The 27,861-nt window shown below is 39.6% G+C and overlaps 1 protein-coding gene across 1 annotated transcript in view; it reads right to left on the bottom strand.

Annotated features, from left to right (window-relative positions):
- Positions 1–292: 292 nt before the first annotated feature.
- Positions 293–27,861, bottom strand: part of LOC124775062 (protein takeout-like) — a 187,945-nt gene continuing 160,376 nt past the window's right edge. The window contains exons 4-7 of the mRNA XM_047249857.1: positions 25,750–25,883; positions 23,643–23,804; positions 3,358–3,535; positions 293–3,035 (exon numbers count right to left, since the gene is read on the bottom strand). Coding sequence (XP_047105813.1) covers positions 3,378–3,535; positions 23,643–23,804; positions 25,750–25,883 — 454 coding nt within the window. The 3' untranslated portion in view covers positions 293–3,035; positions 3,358–3,377. The remainder of the gene's footprint in view (positions 3,036–3,357; positions 3,536–23,642; positions 23,805–25,749; positions 25,884–27,861) is intronic.

A 27,861-nucleotide genomic window follows, 5' to 3' on the forward strand; every position in this document is an offset into this window, starting at 1 on the left:
CAGCAGTATCAATAATTCTATAATATGATGTATGAATCAAGACTGTTTTTTGTACTTTTCTTAAGATGCAGATACAGTACAGTGTTGAACAAGCATTGCAAAGGTAAAAATGTCGATGTATTTGTGAGATTAACAGTTCCCTTCTACAATGGGAATCAGGACACAGGTACTGTGTTTTACACTATTGTTTACATAATCTATGATTTATTAGACTTTAGCCAATGTTTCACAGGTTTGTTCACACTTTCTTGAAGGAAATTAAAGGGTACTGGTAAAGAAATTGTTTGAATAGTTTACTGATGACTGAATACTGTATTTATACTTTATTTTACCCTGTCATTTACATCAGTGTAACACTGCAGTTTTTATGAACTTTTCACTTTTATCACATACTTCACATTATAAAAATAATACTCTTCATTCTGCTTCAGACTTCTGGAGTATTCTACAGCAAAAATTTAATTATTCACACTTTTCTTGGCAACCAGTGTTCATTAAGTGTAAAAATGTGTTAATTTTTTTTTTTTAATATGGAAGTATATTGTAGTTTACACTAATTATACAGGGTGAATCACATAAGATCTAACAACCCTTTCATTTTGTGAATAATTCCAGATATCAACACAAGTATTCAGCAAATGATAGTGCACTAAGATCATGTACTTTTGTTATGTGATAAGAAGTTCTAACTCTTGTAGCAATCAATATATTGAAGCTAGTATGATTTTTTAAATAGAATGATATACTACTTTTTATTGCTATCCAAAAGTGCTTTTAAGGACACATACAGTGATATAATGATAGTTAATTTTGAGGTTGAAATGCTTTGCAAAAGAATCTGAGAAATATTTTAAAATTGAGAAGAAAGTTGGCTGGAATCAATTATTGAATTGTAAACACACTCATGTCAGGCTACATTACTGGAGTAAGCCTTTAGACTGTACACTTGTTTGCATTGTACAATTAGCAGCAACTATTTCATCTACTGGCTGGTCATTTCTGCTTCAAAATTCCTTGCATGCAGATATACACCAATAAGGAGAAGTTATACATATTACTTTTATACAGCATATGTTACTGAAATGCTGTTGAAATGGTACAGTGTTATAGGCACGTCTACACTGATCGTTTCTGTCTGTCACACCAGACAATTGCATGAATTTTTAGGTCATTAGTGCAAACAGGCAGCTTCAATGTTAATACAGTTAACAGAGTTAACACTGATAAGAGTGGTCAAGGACAAAGACTACAACTGACAGAAAACATGAAGAAGTTAGTCTGGCTGTGATGTTCATCAATGCATATAGTGCATGAGATGTGTTGCCAAAAAATTTGAGAAATGTGGTATCAGCCAGATGAGTGTCACTTGCATCTTCCATTGTCATAAAGTCCAGACCTACCATCTGTCATTACATCAGGCACTTGGAGGACACACAGAATTTTGCTGACTTACTCCACATCACATGGGAGGCAACACTAGGTTTTCCAACATATTCTCATTACAAACTTAGCAACATTTATGAACCACAGTAACATAAATTTATTTAAAATACACTACTAGGCAGCAGAAACTCCACTCTGGCCTCATTAGGTACAACACTAACAACCTTAGAGCATAAGCATAGGGTGCAGCATCTTGGGACCTTACTCAAGGATGTTAAACAGAAGTATGTATACACACTATCTTATGAACATTCTACCTGTTTTTCTAGAAGAGGTACCATTGGTGAAGCGACAGTGTCTGCAGTTTCGATGACACCTAACAGCTCACTCTTCCTCTGTTGCAATGCAAATACTGAATGGAATGTTTCCTGGCCATTGGACAGGATGGAACACTGCAGTACAATCACCAGCCAGGGCTCCTGGTTTTACTCCACTTGATTTCTTTCTATGGGGAGCTTTGAAAGATGGAATTTACTAAGAAGCCCCAAATACACAAGATTATATGCAGTGTCTATTCATCACAGCATGCAATGTTATATCATCAAATATACTTTCATATCTTCACCTATCTCTTGAACAGTGATTGCAGACGTGCCTTGCAGTTAATGGTAAACAATTTGAGGGCATATTTAAGTAAAGTGTTCAACTACATTTCATTAATAAAAGTATTTATTTGTGGGTGACATGTTGTCAGTCATTCTACATAAAATGTTTAGTTTCTTTAAAGTGAGTTCCATCTAATTACATTTTTGAGTAGTACTTATAGAGACATTTGTCCAACAGCAGGTGTGTTATCTTTGCATTCAGGTGTCTCCAGGAACTGTATCTACATGAGGTTTTATCTTGGTAACACAGGCCTGTCCTGCTGCTTATGATGATGGAGCCTGGCATGAGAGCTCTGCTCAGTGTTGTTTACACCACAATAGCTGGCTCTGACCACAATTCTTTCCCATTGTAGTACCTGTCATGGATTCTTTTGTGAAAGGCTCAACATCTATATTAAGAAGCACTGTATCAATGTAACTGTCTTTCCAAGAGCTACTCAATGCAGCTATAAATAGTATATATTTCCATCAAAAAACCATGCTTGTTTCAACACTTCAGTTGAGACCAGAATTCAGAGAATTATCCATACAAAACATTATGTACCCCTCAGCATACTGTAAACAGCAGAAAACCTTGTTTCAATATCTGGAACCATTCATGAAATAAAAAAGTGTTACATCCTACATGACTCAATCTGTGTAACAGGTCAAGAGGACTGCCCTTCCCAAAAATGACAATTATTTACACACAAAGAAAGCCTGATTGTACCTTTTGCTCAGTACCCATTTACAAGTTAATTCACGTCTTTTTAATAATCAAGTACATAAATTTTTGGGTAGGTTACCAAGTATCTTGTACATGCTCAGTCCTGGCATTAATTAAATTGCACAATTAAAGAGCAAACTTGTAGAACCCTTGTTATTCTTAGGTTTGTTCAGCAAGACAATAGCCTGCTGATATTCAGTACATTGATTAAGCTTGTAAAATAGGTATGTGGATTCAGCAGACTGGAGTTCTGTTGCTTCACTGCATATGTATACAACATCCTGTTGAAACAAAAACAAACTTGAACACCATGTTACTTTATGCTCCTAACAGACAGCAATGATATTGATGATAAGACACAAACATGAAGTATCCACATAACCATACACTACTGATACTTTAAAAAATCTATGGCTACTGACATATTTGACCCAGTGAAACTTTAGTATATTAGCAGAAAGCAGCAGTTTTAAGTTCACACATTTCCATTTTTAAGCATTATCATCTCCTCATAGAAACGCGCATCGTTAGAGCTCTCAAATGAAATTAGATTTTTCTTTATTCTTTTATTTTTCAGTAGCGAAGTAATTAATCTATACTCACTCCATCACTGTGTGTTGTTGTTACACTTTATCAGGGAAAGCATCTTCATAGGATACAACATCAAAAATATTTTGTAGAATTTGTCGCATGACTTCTCCAATGGCCTCAGCTATCGTAGGTCCTACTTCCTTAGCGAGGTCTTGCCAGTTTTCATTCAGTACTCTATTTGTTGTTTCCCCTGCAAAAAACTGTGTATTAGCATTTACACCTTAGTGACAAATGAAACACAATAATAGGACTGTAATGCCATTACATGTTTCCCTCACAGTAAACAACACAATATTTGGTTGAATCAAAACCTATTCAAGTGCACAGTGACTTACAGTTTTTTTTTATTTCTTTTATTTCATTTTAACAATTTCCATTCAAAATATGATGTGGTAAAAGTGCCCTTTTTAGAATATTTAACATGAGAACCTTATAAATCATATATATGTATGCATGTACACCAGTTATATTTAATGTACAGAAGACAGCATAAAAGTGGCAGAAGGAAACGTTCTTTCCTTATCATCCCATCTGGTAAGTGTCCCCTGCCTGGGGTTTCGGTGACTTTTCTGAACTCTACCCCTTTTCCTTAACATCTCCAGTCCTTTTCCTTCACTCCTCTTCCTTCCCCTTCAACCTTTCTGCCAGAAGAAGGAGCTTGCATAGGTAAAACCTTTTTTATATGTGTGTTCTCTTGCTGCTGCTTGGTGAGTAGGTTTTTTATCAATCTAATTACAGAACTTAGCACAGTATAGTAGCACAGTACTTTGTAGTTCAGTGATCAGTGGTGTAGCTAATACTGATAAGCACCTGCATGACTGCAGCATTCCGATGGAATCCTACTTTTGAAAATTATTTTTTTAATAGTGAATTAATTTCTTTTATCTATATAAAACATGAAATTTACAAAATGATCAATTCACAGTTCGTAACAAGATTTGGTTGGTCCTCAAAAGGTCACAGATTGTAATTTCTTGACCAAAGATATTCCTCTTCAATGATCATTATCATCCTGTAGAAAGTGAGTCTATAAGGTGAGTAATAAGTCTCTCATTTCTGTCATCTCCTACTGGATGATGTTTCAAAAGTTATCATGGGTTCTTGGCATGAGGTCAAGCCATTTTTCTCACAAGGTCCATTTTTTAATCACCTATACATTTTCAATGGGGCTTAGGTCTGGTGCTGAAGGAGGTCAGTAGAGTAGAGTTACTCAGTTTTGCAAACCACTCCTGTACAATAGCTGCCACGTGTATCAGAGACTGATCCTGCTGAAAATGAATGAATCACTCAAGATAAGGTTGTCACGCTGAAGATCATAACATTACCTATTATACAAGGATCCTGGACAGCATTAAGTCACACACACATCCTGCCACAGACACATGACCACTGTGAAATGACTCATATTTAGGGTCACAATAGACACTATGCAGCCTATATACTTATAGTGGACCATCATTCATTGTGGAAAGTTTTGGTGTATCAGAAGATATTATCTTTCATCAACAATGATAGATATTTTTTCAATAAATGCTATTTGGTAGTGTCAACAATCACCATGGAGCTACCCCTTGACAGTCGCATATTTGTTTTGCAGTCAAGCCTCCCAAAGCCAGTGGCAAGCTATTCTAACCAACTCAGGGAACACAATAGTATGTTTCAACTGCATCAGGTTTAAAAACAGATTTTACCGAAGATTAGATGGGTAGATCACATAACTAATGAGGAAGTATTGAATAGGATCGGGGAGAAGAGAAGTTTGTGGCACAACTTGACCAGAAGAAGGGATCGGTTGGTAGGACATGTTCTGAGGCATCAAGGGATCACCAACTTAGTATTGGAGGGCAGCGTGGAGGGTAAAAATCGTAGAGGGAGACCAAGAGATGAATACACTAAGCAGATTCAGAAGGATTTAGGTTGCAGTAGGTACTGGGAGATGAAAAAGCTTGCACAGGATAGAGTAGCATGGAGAGCTGCATCAAACCAGTCTCAGGACTGAAGACCACAACAACAACAGTTTACTAATTCACTATCCTGATTTTGGGTCATTATACACCAACGTAAGTTCACACATGCCTACTGGATTATGCAACATCACAATATAACTATATCCATCATTGCTCAGGTATGCCATACATGCCACAGGCTTTGATGCCACCTAATTCCTTTCCCCACCTAACCAATGACTTCGTCACAAATAGCCTGTTTACAAGGAGGTATAGCTCATAAATACAATGGCTGCACACAAAACAAGTTGGTTTCAGATATCTGACCTTGAATCCTGTACTGTCATTGGCTATTACAAAACATACAAATTACAAAGACACATATAAGTCTAAATAATTAACATTTATTTCAGATACCTGTTGATGATAAGTAAGACAATGAGACTTGTAAACTGCGAGAAAATAATGCTACACAAGCTATGTCTCTATAAATAAAGAAATTCTCACTTTCTACTCTCCATGGAGCATCACTAAACAAAACAACTGCTGATCCCACATCAAGAGCGCCCCTGGTGGCTGGCCTTCAAACTCACTGACAGCTATGAAACGCAGTACGTAACTGTCTCTTTTGACATGTCAACCCTCTACAAGAAAGTGGAGTGTCATCCAAATAACTTGATGGAAAACAAACTCAATGTCTTCAGTCAGGCTATGAGTCTGTTTTGGATGGTAGCACTTTTGTTTGAGGCTGAGGCTGACTTTGAGGTATAACTGTAGGTGGCATTTCTGGAAATAAGTATGCCAGTTTTAGCCTGTTGATTGAGATAGTAGTAGTTTTACCATTTAGTACAGTAGGCAATGTTTATTCTTCTCTTTTGCTCACTCAGTCTGTTCCTGTGTACAGAGTTTGTGGAGATGGTTTGACAGCATTTCTATGCAACATAACATGCAGTCATGTTTGCAAATCATGACGCATGAATGTAGGTGCTGTTTCATGTCAGGAGGCTTGATGTGGGTGAATGTGTGCAGTGTGGTTTCTCAAGTGACAACAAATGAAATCTGATGGGTTATGGTCTGGTAGCTGTGCGGATCTTGGATCAGTGAATTCGGCAGGTAGTCAGAGTGTTTCGCTACATACAAGCTCGACTGACAATGAGTCTACATCCATTTTTTATGTATTGCAAAGGCCATACAACACCATAGGTAATTCAGTTGGCAAGCTGGTAGTGTCAAACATTAATGTAGCCTTTAAACAATGGTACCAACATTCCAGTACTCACTGGGTGGTAACAGGCTGTCAGTGGTGGAGAGCACTGCAGAATTTGCTGAGTTGGTTAAATAGCTCAGATCATTGTCTTTGGTCCTGGGTAAAGTTCAGCAGACAACAAAAGTGAGCAAGGAAGACATAGGCTAGTTAGTGTCTCCACCAATATGTTATCAACTCATATAGCTTCTGACCAATGGTTAAAACAATCAGTGGCAGTCAACAGATAATGTTGAGCATTAGAAGGAGGAAGTGGACCTACAACATCAATGTGCACATGCATGAAGCACATTATCATATCTGGAAATTCTCCAATGAGTACATGGACATGACAGGCTATTTTACTGTGCTGACATTGAAGGCATGCACAAGGCCACTGACGAAAATCCTTCTGCAAGTCAGTCCAGACAAAATGTATTGACACCATGCAGTTTGATGTTCTAATGCTAGGGTAGCATCTGCAAAAAGTGGATGGCCGAAACAGGCAAGACCTTCCATTGGAAATGTCACTACACAGTTTTATGTCAGAACCAGGAACATCAAGAAGTTGTAATTGGAGGCTGGATGATATGTTATGGAGCAGCTTCTGAGTTCCTCATCAGATTTCTGTGCCTTTGTGAGCTCAATAAAATAAAAAATCTTGTCACACTGTTAACCCTTGACAGACAGTTGGCAACCACATTGTTTATACCAGAAATATGACAGATATCAGTGCTGAATTGAGCAATAAATTCTGGATGGTTTTACTGCCATTGTGAATATTTGTTGTTGTTCTGTCTGAAGGCATTAATAAGCAGCTTGTGATCAGTAATGGTCATAAATCCTCTGGCTTCTAACTGTAGCCATACAAACAGAAGCTTGTGACCATAAGGACTCCATTTCCATTGTGAAGAGGAGAGATTACACGAGATGAAGGCATGTCATTGCCAAGTACTATCAATTTACTACTGCGGCACTGCACCAGTAGTTGCCTGATTAGCATCAACTACTAATTTGAGTGGTGCATCCAATGCAAGTCTGCCAGGAGTGCTGCATTTGCTAGGCTTTGCTTCACTGCATTATAAGCAGATCTCATCTCATCTGTCCAGTGGATGAGTGAATCCCCTTCAGCCTTGGGTCCAGTAAGTGTTGCAGTTAGTGATTCTTGCATTTTGGCTCAGTGGGGCAGATGTTACCAGTAAAAATTCAATGTTTTTAAGAAACAGTATAGCTTATTGATTATTTATGGCTGTGGGATCTTTATGATAGCTTCCCTTTTCTCTAGTGGTGGCAGTGATCCTGCAGGCAAAATTACATGGCCCAAAGAGCTGATCTGAGGTTTACCAAAATCATGCTTAGCATTGTTTAACACCATACCATGCTGTTATAGGCAGGTGTTACTGATGCTGTTCCACTGTGGCTGAAAAGATGAGGATACTACCCAAGTATGCAAAGCAGAATAACAGGCTCAGGAGCACAGAGACAATGAACTGTGATAAGAGTGTCATTCTGCAAACCAAATATCATATAAAGACTTTTGAATAAGCTGAATAGACTAATTATTGCAATCATTGAAACGTCTTCAATCACCACAGGAATATGCATAAAAGCTCTTGGACACTGAAGTACGCTAAATAAAGTTGCACCACTGAGAGCATTGGATATTAGTCCAGAATTATCCTTGCATTCAACAAATGGTAAATCACCACACAGGCAACCCTTCTTGGTTACCAGATGGTAGGGAGAAGACCAAGTACTACAAAAAGGGCAAACAACACCTTCCCTGAGCATTGACCTAAACTCTGCCTTTGCAATTGTGAGATTGTTGGAGCTAAACATGTAGAATGAGATGAAACTGTGGAGGGCCATCAGAAGTTTTGATAAAATGCACAGAGTTGTAATATACCTCCCTCAGCATGCTAGGTGGTCAGGTTATGGCTGGAAACTGGTCAAGCAAATTGATGTATCAGCTTTCTGCTGCCTGCACTAGCTTGGCACCATGAATCCAACAGCAGAAAGTCTGGTGATGTTGTCAAAGAGCAATTCATTTGCTACATCAGGTAACAGATTGTTAAACACCAGGAAGTTGGCCTCAATCGTAGGCTCCATGACATCCACAACAGTAAAATTCCAAACGAAGGCATCATGCAGCCTCAAGTTCATCTCAATATATTCTATACCATAAGTGGCGATTGACAATGTGTCAGTGGCAGAAAGGCAGAACAAAATTGGTAGCTGCAATTATACAAAAAAATCCATGGGAAAAAGCACAAATACAAGTCCATGTCCAAAAGGAATTTCCATCATATCATCCACTCACTAATATATAGATGTTTAAAGATGGTCTGACAGTCAGATGTTCCTGTGTCTGACTGTTGCTTTGATTGGGGTAGGTGTAAGATGAGGTGCACTTGCATGTCTGATCAAATTTCTGGTGAAATCAACATACAGGTAACTGCTCTGTGCCACATAGTATTAACAAGTTTGTTCTAAAATTACTGCAGGATTTTCTGTGGTAAGGACCTCTATCCTTGTGGTAACTGCATTGAGCCAACATTTCATTTGTTACACTAGCCAAATCACTCACTTTGTCTGAGAGGGAATTGTAATCCAACTGCATCACTGTTGGCAATGAGACACTGTTGCATGGTGCCTTCAAAATATTATTTGATGGGACATTCTTGCACCTTCAATCCTGTCAGCCAGATATGCAGCAGTGTTCAAGGGCATTTCTGTCTGAGATTCCATTATGGCTTTAACCTGAGCTTTAAGATGGCTACTTCAGGGTGTATAAAGTAATACATTCAGTACAGTTTCAGAGTAAATTTTACTACGCATGTGCCACGAATATTGTGACAGCTTCCTATCACTGATGACTTCTTGCAATAACACCTGATGCATATGCAGCTCTTGTGATGCAGACACCCATTGAATCACCACTGTCTTCACTTTACTTTATGAATACTGTGCAGCAGGTGCTGTGATAATGTCTTCAACTTGGCCACATTGTGGTGGTTGAGTTGACTGAGCACTAGAGCAAACACCATAGAATCTGTGGTTATTCCTGCAAAATGAAAACTAACAACCACCTATGCCAACCAGAGTGCCAGGTTATGAGGTCAAAATGGGGACAATCACACAGCAAGTTGTGACATTCTCAGAGTGTTAGTGCCCACAGAGTATTGCATTTTACTAATTTGAAAATCCTGTTATCAACTACCTTCTTCTGGTATCCTTAAGCTTATCATGTTAGGGTCATCAATGTTAGAATGGCTGTGGCAATATTCATCTGAACTACTTACATGTGTGTCTTCAGGTAATTCAGCCATAATAGCACGCATACTTTTGGAACCTGTATAACTCTTAATACAAAATATTTATTTACAGATACATGGTGATGATAAGCAATACTTGAGACTTATAAATTGCAATAAAATAATGCTACTCAAAAGGTGCCTCTATTGAGCGAAGAAGTTCTCACCATCTACTCCCATGGAGCATCGATACAAACAACAATTGCTAAAGCCAATCAAAAGTATCTCTGGCAGCTGGCCTGGAAACTCATTGACTAGTATGAAACATGGTATATGACTGTCTTTTGCTACACTTCTTTTGTATTTTTCAAGTGAGGTATTAAAAGTATTTAATATGAAGAGACTACATTGGCTCTAATGGCAACAAATAGTCTTTACCCTTTTAGGGACTTCCATTGTGAAACTAGTATTACTAACAATAAGACAGTTACAGCAGTAATTATTGATAAACTATAAAGGGAACTAAAACAAATAGAAGCGTTTATTTGTTCAGGAAACTATGTACAGAGGTATCAGCGTTATACCTCAGCAAACAATATGAAACATTTAGCTCTGGACAATTCCACGTAGAAGAAATATGGCTCAAATTAAAAACAGTAGTTTATCATCCCATGTACCTACTACAACAGTTCATGGTGGGATGACCCCTCCATAGTATACAGTCACTGAAAAGAAACTTCTAAAGAAATAGACAATACAGCATATTAAGTGTGAAACAAAACACAGGAAAACAAACAGCTTCTGAATCAAATGCATATGGCTGTGCAGAGAGGGATAGGCTTCAGTGACAGTTGTAGCAGAGTTTTAACAGAAGATGTCCCACAAAACCCAGATAAATTCTGGTCATATGTAAAGGCTGCTAGTGGCACCAAACCTAGTGTCCAGGAACTCAAGGATGACACACACTGAAGCTGAGAGTAGCAAAGCAAAAACAGGAATTTTGCACACCATTTTCAAACCTTTCTTTAAAAGGAAAATAAAGGAGTACTAAAACTAAATTAAACTCCTCCTGCACAGGCCATGAAGGCCCAAAGGTACTGACCAGCTGCCGTGTCATCCTCAGCCCACAGGCATCGGTGGATGCGGATATGGAGGGGCATGTGGTCAGCACACTGCTCTCCTGGACATATGTCAGTTTCTGAGACCGGAGCTGCTACTTTTCAATCAAGTAGCTCCTCAGTTTGCCTCAGAAGGGCTGAGTGCACCCTGCTTGCCAACAGTGCTCGGCAGACCAGTTGGTCACCCATCTAAGTGCTAGCCCAGCCCAACAGCGTTTCACTTCGGCGATCTGACAGGAACTGGTGTTACCACTGCAGCAAGGCCATTGGCAAAGGAGTACTGCCCCAATGTAATTCTTACACTGCTGCAAAGATGTGTGACATAGATATTTGTTTTGGCAGTATCAAGAAACAGGTGAAATTACTAAGTTGGAACGAAGTTCCAGGGCCCAGTGGAAACTCCCCCAGTTTCTATGAAGCATTTGCTGTTGAGTTAAGCCCTGCTTTAATTATAGTATACTGTAGATCTTTCAAACAAAAATCTATGTCCAGTAGATGAAAGAAAGAGCAGGTTACACCCGTCTACAAGAAGGGTAGTATAAGTGGTCCACAATGGTCATTGACAGATGTAGAAGTAACTTCAGGTGTGCTCTAGGGAAATGTGTTGAGACCTGTGCTGTTCATGGTTTTTATTAATGACCTTGCAGATAATATTAATAGTAACCTCAGAATTCACAGAGATGATGCAGATATCTATGATGTACTTCTGCAAAAAGGTGGAAAAATATTAAGGCCGATCTTGATATGGTATCAAAGTGGTAATAAGATTGGCAGTTTGCTTTAAATTTTCAGAAATGTAAGACTTTGCACTTTGCAAAGCAAAAAAAAGGTTATATCCTGTGATCACAATATCAGTGAGTATTTTAATTAGTCAACTCATACAAATGCTGGATGTTAAAATTTGTAGTAAATGAAATGGAATGATCACATATGCTCTGTTCATGGGTGTTTGCAGAAATTTCTCCTGAGAAAGACGTAGGGAGAAGGGAGCTGGGGAATGGGTGGAGGGGGGCAACTGCTGTTTAACTTACATTTGTTTAGCAACTTAGGAAGAGATAGATTATTACTTACCTTAAATAAGACAGATTAAGTTACAGACAGGTGCAAGTAAAAGATGCTTACATGAAGTTTTTGGCCACATCCTTCATCATCAATAGAGAAACACACACCGTTCATACACACAAGCAACCACACCTCATGCACACATGACTGCCAACTCTGGCAGCTCAGACCAGAATGCAATTATCACATGGGATACAAGCAGCATTCTGGAGGGGTCAAGGAAGGGATAGTAGTGTTGGGGGTGGAAGAGAGATAAACACTGTCTGGTGGAGTACACAGGGACTAGAATGCCAACAGGCACAGTGTCAGGAAGTTGTGGGCAGGGAGGTGGGGAAGAAATGAGAGAAAAAGGAAAGGAGGGGGGGGGGGGCAAAGTTGGGCTGGTGCATTAGCAGAGGGGGGCAAACGAAGAGGGTGGGATATGAGAAAGGAGAGGAGATGGAGGAGATGATAAGACAGAGAGGATGGAAACTGTTGAATGGAGGGTGGGGGGACAGTGTGTTACCAGAGGTTGAGGCCAGGATAATTAAGGAAGTGGAGAATGTGTTGTAAGGATAGCTCTCATTTGCATGATTCAGAAAATCTGCTGATGGATGGAAAGATCCAGATGGCTCGGGTAGTGAAGCAGCCATTAAAATCAAGCATGTTATGTTCAGGTGCATGTTGTGCCACAGGGTGGTCTAATTTGCTCCTGGCCACAGCTTGGCGGTGGCCATTCATCCTGGTAAACAGCTGGTTGGTAGTCATACCAATATAAAAAGATGAGTAAAGATTGCATCAGAGCTGGTAAATGACACTGAGGCCTCGCCCCTAATGGGGTAGAATAAACCTGTGACAGGACTAGAATAGGAAGTCTTGGGTGGGTGGATTGGGCAGGTCTCACACCTGGGTCTTCCACAGTGATATGATCCTTGTGACAAAGGGTTGAAATTGAGTGTGATACGGGGATGGGCAATAAAACACCACTTTAAGAGGGGTAGGAAAGATCTTGGGTAGCATGTTCCTCATTTCATGACATGACAAGTAATCAAAGACCCAGCAAAGGATTGAGTGTAGCTCAGTTGTTCCAGTCTGGGGTGGTACTGGCTGATGAAGGGGTCACTCCTTTGTGGCTGGTTCTTAGGGGTAGTGAAATGATTGGGGGTGTGAGGACCTTACAGGATATCTCCTTGTGTACTAGGTCTGGGGGAAAGTATCTGTCTGTGAAGGCCTTGGTGGAACTCTCAGCATACTGAGCAAGGTAGTTCTTGTCATTAAAGGTACACCATCCCCAGGTGGCCTGGCTGTATGGGAGAGATGTTGGGAAAGGGACAACAGACGTTGAAATGCCGATACTGTTGGTCGCTTTAATATGGACAGAGGTGTAGATGGAGCCATCAGAGAGGAAGAGGTAAATGTCTAGGTAGGTGGCACACTGCATTGAGGAGGACCACATGAAGCAGATGGGAGAGAAGGTGTTAAGGTTGTGAAGGAACTAAGATAGGATGCCTTGGTCCTGAGTCCAGATCATGAAGATACCATCAATGAACCTGAATCAGACAATGGTTTCAGTATTTTGGGAGGCTAGGAATGTTTGCCATGGGAGGGTGCCATGTGGTTGCCCATGCTATGCCATAGATTTGTTCATATACCTTCCCCTCAAAGGAGGGGTAGTTGTGAGTTAGAATAAAGTTAATAAGGTGTATGAGGAATGAGACAGTGGATCAGGAGTCTTAAGGACGTTGGTAAAAGTAGTGTTCAATAGGAGTGACACCATGGACATGAGGGATGTTGGTGTACAGGGAGATGGTGTCAACAGTGATGAGTAAGGATACAGGAGATAAAGAGCTGTGGATGATGGGGAGTCAATTGAGGAAGTGGTTGTGTCTTTGATATTAGAGACTAGGTTATGGACAATTAGTTGGAGTTGTTGGTGAAGGAGGGCCAAACTTTTTTCAGTGGGATGTTGAGGATTGTTGTGTTTGTGGATTTTGGGTAGCATTTAGAAGGTGTGTGTGTGGGGTGTCAGAGGGGTGAGGAGGGGAAACTATTCAGGGGAGAGTTTATGGGAAGGGTCTAAGGCTTTATGCAAGAAGCAGATGTTGTGTTGAACTTCTGGGATGGGGTCACTCTAACAGAGTTTATTGAGGGAGGAGCCAGACAATTGGTGGAGGCCTTCTGCCAAGTAGTCACTGCAATTCATAACAACAGTGGTGAAGCCTTTGATTGCAGGTGGGATGATTAGGTCAGAATTTCTTTTGAGGTTGTATACAGCTATTCTTTCTGCTACTGAAAGGTTAGTGTTCTGAAGAAGGGACTTGGGGCAGGACAGTGAGCCTAAGTCAGAGGTAAGGAATTCCTGGAAGGTGACCAGCAGGTGGTAAGGTGGGAGGGGAGGAAGACTACAGTTGGATGGTGGTATGAACTGGAAAAGTGTGGTTCAATGTTGGAATGAGGTTGCTTTTGGTTGGAGGAACTGGCAACAAAGAAGTAGTTCCATTGCAGGAGTCAGGAGTGAACCAAGCTGGAGAAGCTGGCAGTATGTGTGCGTGAGGTGTGCTTGCTTGTGAGTATGAATGGTGTGTGTTTCTCTTTTGCTGATGAAGGCAGTAGCTGAAAGCTTTATGCATGTGTCTTTTAATTGTGCCTGAATGCAAGTTAATGTGTCTTCTTTACAGTAAGTAGCACCCTATCTTTTCCTGTATTGTAAATAAGAGGTGTAGTGGAATAAAACAAAATCACTTCTAGAAGTGTATGAGAATCACATAAGAAATAAAAGCTCTGTACTCCAGATTGCAGCGTGGGGAAAGTGGGCCCTCTTGCCCTCCTTTGGAGGTGCCTATGGCTCAGTTATAGGTAAAGTAAATAACAGACATCAGTTCATTGGTAGCAAACTGGAAAAACACACTCAGTTTACAAAGAAGATTGTTTACTAAACACCCTTACTACCCATGATAAAATATTACTTGTGTGTGGAGGACGTACCAAATAAGAGTAATGGTGGATACCAAATGTATATTTTAAAAAAGGGCAGAAAGGGCAGTATGTATGCTCATAGGTTTGTTTGACTCACAGGAGTGTGTTACAAAAATAATGAAACGAAAAGGCAGACACTTGAAGAAAGATGTCAGAAAGCTGTGGAAGCTTACTTTCAAAGTTTCAAGAAACCATTAGGGAATTTAAGAATATACTACAGCCCCCTGTGCACAGTGGGGGCACAGAATAAATATTGGCAGAATGTATATCCAAAATTTTAAGATTGGAAGTGTTTCAGTAAAACCTCCAGCAAAGTCTGTAATGCAAAACTTAGTGGCAAAATGGCATAAAACAGGCACTTTCTGAAAGGAGTTCAAATACCAGAAAACTTTTGTCAAATGAAGGATAGTCTAGAACAAAGTCCCCTTCACTACTTTGAAGAGCCATCACATACTCTCAAGACTGATGTTTGGTGCACAATATCTGGTGTACAGATCATAACATGATTATTTCATCAAACTGTTAATGCTAACAGTTATGACCAGAATCTGTTTAATTCAGGTGTGAATCAACTCATCTAAGATGAATGACTCTATGGATACTTTCAGCAAGACAGAGCTACAGCACACACCACCTCAGCAACCACGTCACAAGTGCATGAGGTTTTTGTTGAGGAGAGGACAATCATCAGATCTCTCTCCCTGAGACTTTTACTTGGAGAAAAAAAAAATGAATGGTCAGAATCCTCACGTACTGGAAGAGCTGCATCAGAGGACTGAAAATGTTATTGTTGTTATCCTTCAGGCAGAGCTGCTATGCATATTTCACAGTTCAATAAATCGAGCACAGCATTGGCTCATCATGGATGGTGGCCACTTCTAGCATCTTCTCTGGTTTTCTTCAGCAAGTGTCAGTCTTGCGTCAGACTAATTATAAATATTTTCTGGGTCAGTTTTATTTCGTCCACTATATACTTCTCCCATAGGGACCACGAAGACAGGATTAGATTAATTACATTGTGCTTCAAGGCAATTCAGTAGCTACTCTTCCCATGCTCTGTACACAAATGCAGGGCAAATAAACTGTAAATATAGTCATATGACGTGGTTGTATGGTATGGATGTATGTGTAGATATCAATTAGAGCACTAAAAGCTCAAAAAACAGATAAATAGATAATTTATAAAATGAGTGCACAATGAATTTTACTCTTTTACCTGATGGATTACCAATTCTTATTTTAATTATGTGGTCATTTTGGATTCTGGAAACTTTCCTGCTATAAAGAGTATTCTGGAAAGTTTTGGGATTGCAACCACATAATATTGACTTCTCACAATGATATTTTGGCTGACCACCATTCATCCATCTTCAGCTGCATGTTTTGCACTGGAGATTGATAGTTCACATTGCTACCTTTATATAAAAAATTAGCATGAAAATGTATGTGCAAAGGCAGCCACTACATGAGTTGAAGTTCAGATGTCAAAAAGTAATAAAATTAGATGTCACATGATGAGTCACTGGTAACAAAATGTTTTGTTTGTGAAGAAAGTATAGAAATCACCAGGTCCTACTCCTTGAAAGCTACCATTGAGACTAATAAGGTCTTGCATTAAATGTATTTTCACTGTTAATAATTTAATCTGAGAAGGATTTCCATGGCAGAATAATCCTTGGAACCTCCTGTGGAGGAACAATGCTCAATTATTGCTGACTTACTGTGCAGCAAAAGGTGAGTGTGGCAATCATATTCAACACATCTTTCAAACACAGTACGTGTTGTCTGATCGATGTAGGCTTTACCACTCTGGCCAGGTATTCTGTAGATTCCAGCCTTCTGCAGTCCCAGATCATCCTTTGCCAAACTGAGAAGAGCACAGGTCTTTGTAGATGGGAGGAAGATTACTTTGGCATGCTGTTTCCTTAACATTCTGCCTAATTTTGACAAAATATTGCTGACATATGGGAAGAAGGTCCTGAACTTGAACTGTTCCTTCTGCTCTTGATCTTGTGGATGGTCACATTTCTTCTTCTTTAAAGCTGTGCTGATCTGATGTAGAGAATATCCATTATCTTTGAGCACTGATGGTAGATTTCCAGCTCCTTTGTAAAACTGTCTTCATCAACATCAGACACAACATCTGCCCAATACACTAATGTTCAAAGGATGCCCATAGTTCGTGTTGGTTGGTGGCAGCTAGATGCCTACAAATACAGACCTTTAGGTGCTGGCTTACAGTAAATGGAATGTCCTAATGATCCTCCACTTTCTGACTGGCCAAGACATCCAGAAATGGCAGACAGCTGTCCATCCCCACTTCCATCATAAATTTGATATTCTCATGGATGGAATTCAGATGCTGCAGAAAATGTGACAGTTCTTCTTCACATACAAAAATATCATCCACATATCACCAGAAGACTTCTGGTTTCAGTTCTGCTAAATCAAGTGCTCTCTCCTCAGAGTCTTCCATAGAAAGTTTGCTATGAGAGAGAAGAGAGGGCTACCCATAGGGACACCATCAATTTGCTCAAAATATTCATTGTTGAATAAAAAGAATGTTGAGGAAAGGGAATGATGAAATAGGATTGTTATATCAGTTTTGAATTTACTGCTGATGAATGACAATGAATTCATGAGAGGGAAACTAGTGATGAGTGAGATGACATCAAAGTTTACTAATAAGTCTAACTCATTGAGTCAGACTGACTCCAGTCTCACCTGAATATGGCTGAAACATTATGGCAAAAAGATGACAGGCTGCAACCCTTAAATTTTGTGGTCATCTTGTTTAGAACATTTTTGCCTGACTGTAAAACTCCATTCTAGGCATTAGACAAGTTATTGCTGTTTTGACACATTGTTGCCCAAGGGTACCCATAGTGTTTTTGATATTTGGGAAGATGAATGTCAATTTTTAAGCAGTCAAAAAAAAGTTGGACTTCCGACCTTGTTAAAAACCTGCATAATACTGACTTTTAAATCATTTTCTTGAAAGAAAAGCAGCTGACTAACATTGTATTTTTTTCTTATGTTCAGGGCACAGGGGAGGGGGGGGGGGGGGGGGGTGCGTGGTACCCCTTCCCCCCAGCTATGGGTTTTCTTGTTGTTGGCAACTTTTACAACTTCTATGGTTAGCTATAAATTGTCATCAGCAAACATCTCCCTTCCCTGTCAGAGATAGCAGTTATATGAGCATGAGGTGGCTTGGTTGTGTGAATACATATGTGTTTTCATTTTTGAAGAACACTGTGGTTGAAAGCTAATTGAGTAACCATCTTTTCATTCTACTTGACTGTAGCTCAATGTGTCATCTTTCTAGTGAGCAGCAATCCATACTTTGTATAATATTATTATTACTTTTCACTTAGTTCATTTTACACACTGCTCCCAAGAATGTCCAAAACGATTCCTTTGGATAGGCAATGAAACATTTATTTCTTCATCCAAATCCAACAGAGCAAGTGCTTTGTCTCTAATGACTAGGGTGTTTAGCAGTGGCCTTTATTTTGGACTCCAAGATCACCCTACTTAAATCTTCTACATTTTTCCATATAGGGTCATCTCAAAACTGAAGTCTACGCCACTCATGTTGGTAAGGTTGATGAACTGCAGTGGCAAAGTGAGCAGTCATATCAAGATTTATTGGATGATTTATGGGTGTTAGAGGACAAACTCACTGTAGATATGAGTGCAGGTTTGCATGTACGTGTGACGATAACACATGGAACAGCTCATTGATAATGTATGGGTGCAAAGGGTAATGTGTTGAAGCAGTATTGAATTTCTGTTAAGATAGATCTTTGGTGAAATTTGAGGTCAGTTATATAAAAACTTGATGAAAGTTTTACATTTCAAATACATTCATACTAACTAGGACAATAATTCATACTGAAGTCAGTGACAGTTCATAGTTATACATTCACAATTACCTCACAAATTGCTCATTTGTGCATGCATGTGTAATGGAATGATTTTGTTTCAGTTATTATATTTTCACTTGTCTCAGTTTTCACTATTAATTGTGATACATCCTATACAGTGTACTTGATTGTACTTTTCCATTTCACTTATAATCAACAGTACCAAAATCTTACTGGAAGACTTCAGTGCAAAACTTGGAAAAGGCCAGTCAGCAATGGGAAAAGAAAATATGCAAACACACAACAGAAAAGCTAGGATACATCCCATGAACAAAATTCACATGCTCAAAAGACTGTCTGCCTCCGTTGTGGAAGAGGTTTGTATATCTGACCATTTGGAGTGTTTTCATGATGGAGAATAGGGATGTGCAAAGTTAATTAGTTACATGTTCCATAAATCATTTGAATAATTCTTTTATTGAGATGGATTATTTATGACAAATTTCACTACTAAATATTTGTATTGTAATGGCACAGTTAAAACTTGTAGCTCCTTGAAGACTTACCTACATGATGTCCATGGATGAACACCATATACTATTCTACTGTTCACTTCTGCGCAGTCAAAACTTGCTTTGTAAGTGATGAGTTACCCCAGAAAATTATTCTGTATGGCATTATTGAATGTAAATATACATAACATGTCAAGAGGATGAAACATTTGTTTCCAAGATTAACAATCATAGAAAGACCAAAAGTAGCTGCACTTAATTGCCTGAGAAGCTCAATAATAAGCTTCTTCTAGTTCAAGTTTTCATCACTATGCACACCCAAAAATTTGGAGCATTCCACCCTATTTACAGTCTCCTGCTCATGTGCCATGTCAGTTGTTGGTATGACTATTTGTTTTGTACAGAGCTGAATGTAGTGTGATTTCTTCAAACTTCCGGGAGAGTCCATTTTCAGAGACTCACTGCTGGATGTTAGGTGATTCACACACACACACACACACACACACACACACACACACACACACACACACACACATAGGGCGAAGAAAAATTCGCGGTGCGATTCCTTGCATTCTGGCATGACAAATATATCTGTTATAAAATTTCGTCCTGCATATATTTAGGTCAATACATGGATGTTTAAGACTGGCAATCTGGCAACACTGTACAGTAAGTACTTCTGTCATCAAATAGTAGTATGGCTGTGCAGTTGGTGCAGTGGATAGCATTTTGGGTTAGAGTGCAGGAGGTCAAGGGTGTGATTGTGGTTTGAGATTTATTTGTTGTTATTTACTGAAAGCAGTCTGCTTCGTATGGTACTTAGCATCGTAACATCATACAGTGATTACAGTGGGTCTTCTATGAAATGTTTGGAGTTATGTATTACAAACACAGAAATGGAAGTACAATCATTTTCATTTCTTAGCTTTTAAAGAAGCCTTTTGCACATCATAGAGATGAATTTTTTTGTGCCACTGCATCTACTAGAGTCCAAACCTGTTTTAAGTCTATGCTCCCCCAGTGGTTCATCGAAAGTACAGATTTGCAAAGTACATTGCTAGCCCTACTCACGACATAAGACCCTAAAAAATTTAATAGATCTGAACATGGTAGGGTTAATAATTGTTACTTGTGGCACATCTGATGCAAAGTGACACTTCTTTGATTACTCTCTTTGGCTTTGCATTCTGTCTTTGTTCACTCATGCCATGTTCAACATCCATTTCTGTATTCACTCTGTTCAGTGGCAAAATAAATGCTAATTCTTACATTAAAAGTGTGTTATTACGGTTTTACATCACACCACACTGGTGAACCTGACTTCAACATTGCATGTTTGGGTATTATTTTGTGCTTATTTTCATCGTTAACAGTCTTCATGTGCCAGTCCACATTGTCTCTGTAACAATGGATCTACCAGTGCCATTTTGTGCTAGTTCCACGTACCCTTTTAACTGTGCTTGCGTATATACAAGTTTTCCTAATGTACAGTTGGTTAAAAGTGAATAATTTACTGGCCCCTGCCACACCAGTGGCAACTTAACCATTGCCGGCCCAACATGGCCACCACCAAATGCTACTACGCAGAAAGGCCCACCACCCAGACTGTGCACACTGCTCACCTACATTGTGAATAATAATCGTGTGAAGGATGTTGTGTTTCACCCTCCAGTTAAGCAGTCACCCTCCAGTTGATTTGATGTGCAGATGCAGTTCGAGAACTATACTTCAAACGATCACTCGCATGGGGTTGCACATTCTTATATGCCTGACATCAGTGCACCTCCCTCCCACACGCTGTCATGGCGACACTGGTCATCTCGGCTGCCTCACGATTGCCTTCCTCCCGCTGTTGCAACAGCACTGGCCGCTACACCCACACCATGCCCACCTCCAGGTCTGCAGTTGGAATCCATTGTGTCATTGAAACTTCCTGGCAGATTAAAACTGTGTGCCCGACCGAGACTCGAACTCGGGACCTTTGCCTGTAGAGTGAAAAATCTCATTCATTGTGTCATTGGTTACACCAGCTCACTCCACATCATGTGCTGCTTGTGGCTGCCCCCCATGCAGACCTCGGGCGACACACCGTTCACCGCTACTGCGCTCCCAGTGTCTGGGGCTCCCTCCACCGCCGACTCAGATCCTCGCCTACCAGTGCTAGGTCAACATGTGTTACCCGGCAGATTTCCTAAGCTGCCTGTTTTTGCAAAAGGACAACCCTAGGACTTAGTTCACACTGGTGAACCATCTACTGGATATCCATGGAATTTCAGATGATGACGCACATTTCGTTTGCCTGGTGAGCCACCTCCATGCCCATCCAGACCTCATCAGTGATCTGATACTCTTGCCACCCACCTCACCCAAGTATTTAAAGGCAAAAACATTACTTATAGAACGCCTTTCTCACTCTCAAGTAGAGGCAATCCACAACATTATCCATGATGAGCACCTCGACGACCTCACACCTTCGCAGCTTTGGCGGTGCATTCATTCATTAATTGAAGATCAAACACAACCAGACATGGTGCTTTGGACTTTGTGGTTGGTCAAACAGTTTTTGGATCTGCCACTTCACCTGTTATCTCACTTCACAGACCCTCTCGAGGTTTGCCTATGCATGGCTGATCGGGCATACGCAATCATTCGCCACCGACACCAACTGTCACAGACAACATCCCCGTCACCACCAGTTGGCATGCCTGTGCCTTCAGTTCTGTACTCTGCCGACAGAGACCAGCGCGCTCGCCTCAACACCTTAGCTGCCTGTCAGGAATTGCCTCCTAGCGGCCTACAGGAGTTACTGCCTGCGGCCCCCCAACAGTCGCTGACCTCACCCGAGCAGCAGTCTGAACAACTTCCTGCCCCATCACAGTCAGCTGCACTGTGCTGGTTCCATGCTACTTACAGAGATGCCACCCACAACTATCGCATGCCTTGCACCTTTCCCAACCAAGACTGGCAGGCACGCTTAGGCACCACGTCCCACCATGATTCTTCATGGCGTCTACCGTCTGATGCCACACCACTTTCTCCAGCGATGTGACGCCTCTACATCACTGACTTGTCATCGGGGACTCACAGTCTCATCAACACCAGTGTCGATGTCAGTGTTATCCTGGCCAAGCACGTGAGCAACATGCTTTCTCCTGCTAACCACGATTTGATCGCTGCAAATCACTCTCCTATCACGGTCCACGGCTCCATCAAGATGTTGCTTCATTTGTCACCTAGCACAACGTTTCCTTGGACATTCCTCATCATCAATGTGGATGAACCTGTGCTTGGGTTAGATTTTCTGCACCATTACGAACTTTTGCCAGACCTGCAGGTGGCTACGCTCCTCCACGTGTCTGGTTCTATCGTTCCATGCTTGAACGAACTCGACACATCTCTGCTCTCTGCCTCCTTGGCTACACTTTCCTGTGCATCTCTGCTCAAAGTTATAATGGCTCAGAAAAACCTGTGGCAAAGAGAATCAGTTTACTAAAACTTTTTGTGGTTATTTCTAGCTGTTAATAAATGCAGAAATAGTTAATTTATGATAAATGTAGATAATATACAGGGCTACTCCTTTTTAAGGGTAAACTATGCTTAAAACAAATTGTTAATAAGATTTTCTGCTACAGTAACTAAATCAGAAATACCGATTTGCTACAAATTAGATTACACACAGAACAATGGCAGCTTCTGAAACTTCTCAAAAATGCATGTTTATATGCATTGATACACAAAATGTTCATGGGTGATCTAATCTCAGTCAGTAACTGCATAGGAACTGTGAATCACAAATGCTAATTTACTATGAAATAAGTTACATATTCAAAACATTCATACTGCCAACTTATAAAACTATAGGTTTGTAAGTGTCTGAAAATTCTCATATACAATGGAGTCCTAAAAATCAGAGACCTGTCTCCACTAGTTGTACCTATTACTTTTCATATGACATTCATTTGCTTTGAATGACCTCAGCACTAAACTTGTAGGCTCCTAAGTATGTTTGAACAAGGCAGAATTAAGCAAGTCCTGTGCTTACAATGGCGAACTTCTTGCACAACTACTTCGTAATGGAAAATGCAGGTTTCCAGGTAGAAGTCACATTCCAGAAAGCACACTGACAAATGTTTAACACAGTTTTGATTTGTAATGAATGTCCTAAGACCCCTCAGTAATTTCGGAAAACCATGGTTTGAACTTCTCATAGAATGCCCATTTGTTTAAATTTCACTTAAATCTTCCATAACCAGTATTAACATATAATACAGAATAAAGCTACATGTTGCATATGAGAGATTTAATACCTTACTAATTATTATTAAGGGAATTTTCACATACCTAATAATTTGTCACCATTGAAGAGATTATCGAGGTGGATGTAGGCACGTGTGACATTGTATTCCAATTTGCTGTTCTTGGGAATGGCAAATGATTTAGTCTCACCATCACGTGTTCGGGACTCAAACCCAAAATCATATATGTAGCGTATCTTCACACCAACTGCAAATGGAAGCAGGAATGTGTCAAATAGAATAACTTCTGTCATGACATAAAGAACTGAGTATTCTTATAAGTGAAGCTATTAGATTTTGTTGTAGAGTGTTGCAAAATATTCATTTATCCACAATAATATCCTAAATTTATCACTATCACCAAACATTATGTACATTAGATTACAGTGTGCTACTGTGAACAAATAGGTCTTTCCATATTCACTTATTTACACAATGTTTCAGCGGAACCCAACATCGCTGAAAAGCTTCATGGATGTGAAAAAAGGACTGCATTTCAAGATCAAAGTAAATATTATAAATGACTTTTGTCTGCTACAACAACTATTACCAGCAATCATGATAGTCTAACTGATGATTTTAATCAGTATAGTAAGCTTTATTTTATTTATACAAAAATGAGGCTAAAATGAACAATTTAAGTGCCCCCCAAAGAGCTGACTACTTTCAGTAATACTGGATTTACATCCAGGAGGATGACAGTTCAAATCTGCATCCAGCCATCAAGATGGATTTTCTCTGATTTCCCCAAATCAGTCCAGCCAAATGCTGGGATGGTTCCTCTGAAGGGGCAAGTCTGATTTCCTTCCCCACCCTTGACATAATCTGAGCTTGTGCTCCATCTCTAACAACTTCGATGTCAACAGGATGCTAAACCCAAACTTCCTTCTTTCCTTTCAGTAATCATTGTTTGTTTCCATTTGCTTTCTTCTAGCTTATGCTCATTTGCAACTATGTATTTGTATCTAAGTTCATGGGTACCCTGTACATAAGATGGGCATCTTGATTTAGCATGGACATTATTTTCCAGAGTTCTAACTTGCTAACTTTAATCTTTTTTTAATTTTTCATTAATTCAGGGATAGTATTTGTTAATCTGTTTTTATATATATACTGTAAGAAAAAAATCACATGAAATCAAATCATGTGCAGTAACTAAAGTCATCACACGAATCTGGACAGATGATCAAGGAATATGTATCCTTCAGCTAAGAATGAAAAGTGAGACATTTCAGCTAATAGCAGTTCTGTTGAAACTGCATGTCTTCTTCAAGTTCATCTATATGTTGCAAATGAATCTGTATAAAATTTAGCATTACAGCTGTTGGGGTACTGTTCTTGTCAAACATTCTCTCTAGAAAAAATGCAGAGACACTGTACATTTAACTACAGCACTTCAGGTCATTAGACACAATAAATGTTCAAGAAGTTCATAACTGTTACCTATCAAACAGAAGTGAAAATTTGTTCAGTTTATGATATCTTACATTGATCAAAATTTTCTGCCTCACTTAGGTATAAACAGCTGCAGGTGAAACTTTAAATGTATTTCTGAAATTCATGACAAAAGACTTACCAGGTTTCTCTTGCCTTTTGCTTTGTTTTTAGACAATGTTATCATATACTGCACAACCAAAATTCTACTCACACTTTGAACAGAAACCCAAAGGACAATGACATTCTTCACTATAGAAAACCATAGAGACTGCTTGACTGATGCTCATTCTCACAGAGCATTTTCAGTTGTTCTGCTGAAAGCCACATCTAACATCTGTTTTAATCCAGTAGCTTTCTTTTTTTGACACCCACAGCATGGCATCAATTAAGTGTGGATCACCCATAGGATGCTCACTGTAGCCTATCATTTTATCAGGTGTAATGTTTTTGATAAACATCTTGACATATAATCATAGTGCTTATCAGGTCATGTAATGTTATCTTTTGAAAATAATAAGCAATGAACAGAAACTACCTCTTCTATCAATGCACTCTCTTTGTAGATTTAGCAGATGTTCCTCCAATTAGTATGTATTTTGAATAATTCTCTTGGGACATTCCACAGGAAACGATCTTACTCCAACAACTAAATGTATAACCAAATACTCTTGTTCATGTACATAAGTAGTAACAGGGAAGTCATTGACTTTACTTACTCAGTGTTATATTGCCTGGCCCATTCCCAACAATGGGCAATAGAAGCACCTTCCCACTTACATTGTAGATGCAGAGGAGCTCAAGGCGTGGCATTGTTAAATCATACTCAACATGCTGGTTTTTGAGATCAATCCTGAAATTTCATACTTCATTACAAAATGGTGAAAGGCTCATCTCAATTCATACAAAAATATTTTACAAAGTATTATCACATAAGTTTTTGAAGTACAATATGTGAAGGTTAATATGGACTAAGCTAATGTGTAGTGGAAAATATTCTTGGTATTTTGTAAAGTTTCATATAGTTTAAGCTTTAGACCACTAACATAGGTCACAACTGTTTCCTTACTTTAATGATATTACTTGCTCTGTGCTGGGGACAGAAATCAGTAGATGTAATGTTTGTATATAGAGAAAGAAATGATTACAATTTCATAAAAATTTAATGATTTATTCAAGAGAAAGAGCTTCACAAATTGAGTACGTGAGTAGCTCATTGGTTCACCTCTAGCCCTTTTGAAAGCAATTATTTAGCTTGGTGTTGATTGATAATGTTGACGTATGTCCTCCAGAGGGATACTGTGCCAAATTCTAACTCATGCATTAAGGGAGCTGCCCTCAATGCTCCAAATGTTCTCAAGTGGGGAGAGATTTGGCGAGCTTGCTAGCCAAGGCAGAGTTTGGTAAGCACAGAAATAAGCAGTAGGAACTTTTACCATGCGCAGGAGGACATTATCATGCTGAAATGTATGCCCAGGATGGCTTGCCGCGAAGGACAACAAAATGGAGCATAGAATATTGTTGATGTACTGCTACGCTGTAAGGGAGCCATGGATGACAACCAAAGGTGTCCTGCTTAGAAAAGAAATGACACCTCAGGCCATCACTCCTGGCTGTCAGGCCATATGGCAGGTGACAGTCAGGTTGGTATACCACCACTCTTCAGGGCATCTCTGCATATATCTTTGCTCATAATTGGGACTCATTTCAAAGTGGGACTCATCATTGAGGACAATTCTACTTCATTCAGTGAGATTCCAGGCCATTTCTTTTCATAGCAGGACCCCTTTGGTTATCATCCATGTCACCCTTACAAAACAGTGGTACATCAACAATATTCTATGTCCTGTTTTGTTGTCCATCTGGTAAGCCATCCTGGGCATACAAGCGAGCAAGATAATGCTCACCCACACTCAAAAAGAGTTTCTACTGGTTGTCTTCATGCATATTGAACCACACCTTGACGAACAAGGTCCCTGGATCTTTTCCCAATTGCGAACATTTGGAGCTTTATGGGCAGGGCCCTCCAACCAGTTCAGGATTTTGATGATTAGAATTTCAGTGGTGTTTGTTATAGTGTGAGTCATTTATGAGATCCCATATTTTGATAAGTTCACCACCACACATGTTTGTGCCATTCAGCCTGCATAGTTGCTAGATACAATGCTGGTATGTTCGGTTACAGTGAGTTTGTGTGTTCCTTGAGGGCATTGCAACTTGTTAGTCAGTGACAGCCCAAGCAGTGAGTGGACAATGGTAGGTAGCAATGCATAAGAAGCCAATATGCTCATGGTGTTTGGAGAGTATAGGAAGACTGCAATTTGTTCTTAAATAGTGTATGCAGCAAGATATCTGGATAGAAGTCAATCTTCTCAGCAGTTATTTATCAACCTCTTCAATCAGTTACATGAAAGTGGTAATGTAACACATAGACAACATAATCATCTTGTGGTGCAGTTCTTCTTGTTGTCTCCGTGCTTGCTAAGGAAATGGGATGAGGAGGTCCGCCTTATGCAAGACACCTTTTTTCTTTTGTTTCACCCATACATGTTTCAGCACTTTTGTGCTATCATCAGTGGGTTCTATTTTTATTTTTAACTTACGTTATATTATTGTCCTCTTGTTTTGGTAGCTGTTATGCTACACAATATACAACATGTCATAGTTTTGAAGTTGTGGTACGTTTTCCTGTTTTGTCAGCGAAATAAATGGGCTTACTTCTTTGCCTGTGTTCGTGTGGTAATGCAGTTTTTCGATTACTCAAAACGTAGGTGGAGTTATCGCTACCGTTACGTGCTCGATCCTGTAGTAGAGGAATATGGAATACTGGC

The sequence above is a fragment of the Schistocerca piceifrons genome, chromosome 2, assembly GCF_021461385.2.
Source record: "Schistocerca piceifrons isolate TAMUIC-IGC-003096 chromosome 2, iqSchPice1.1, whole genome shotgun sequence".
NCBI lineage: Eukaryota > Metazoa > Arthropoda > Insecta > Orthoptera > Acrididae > Schistocerca > Schistocerca piceifrons.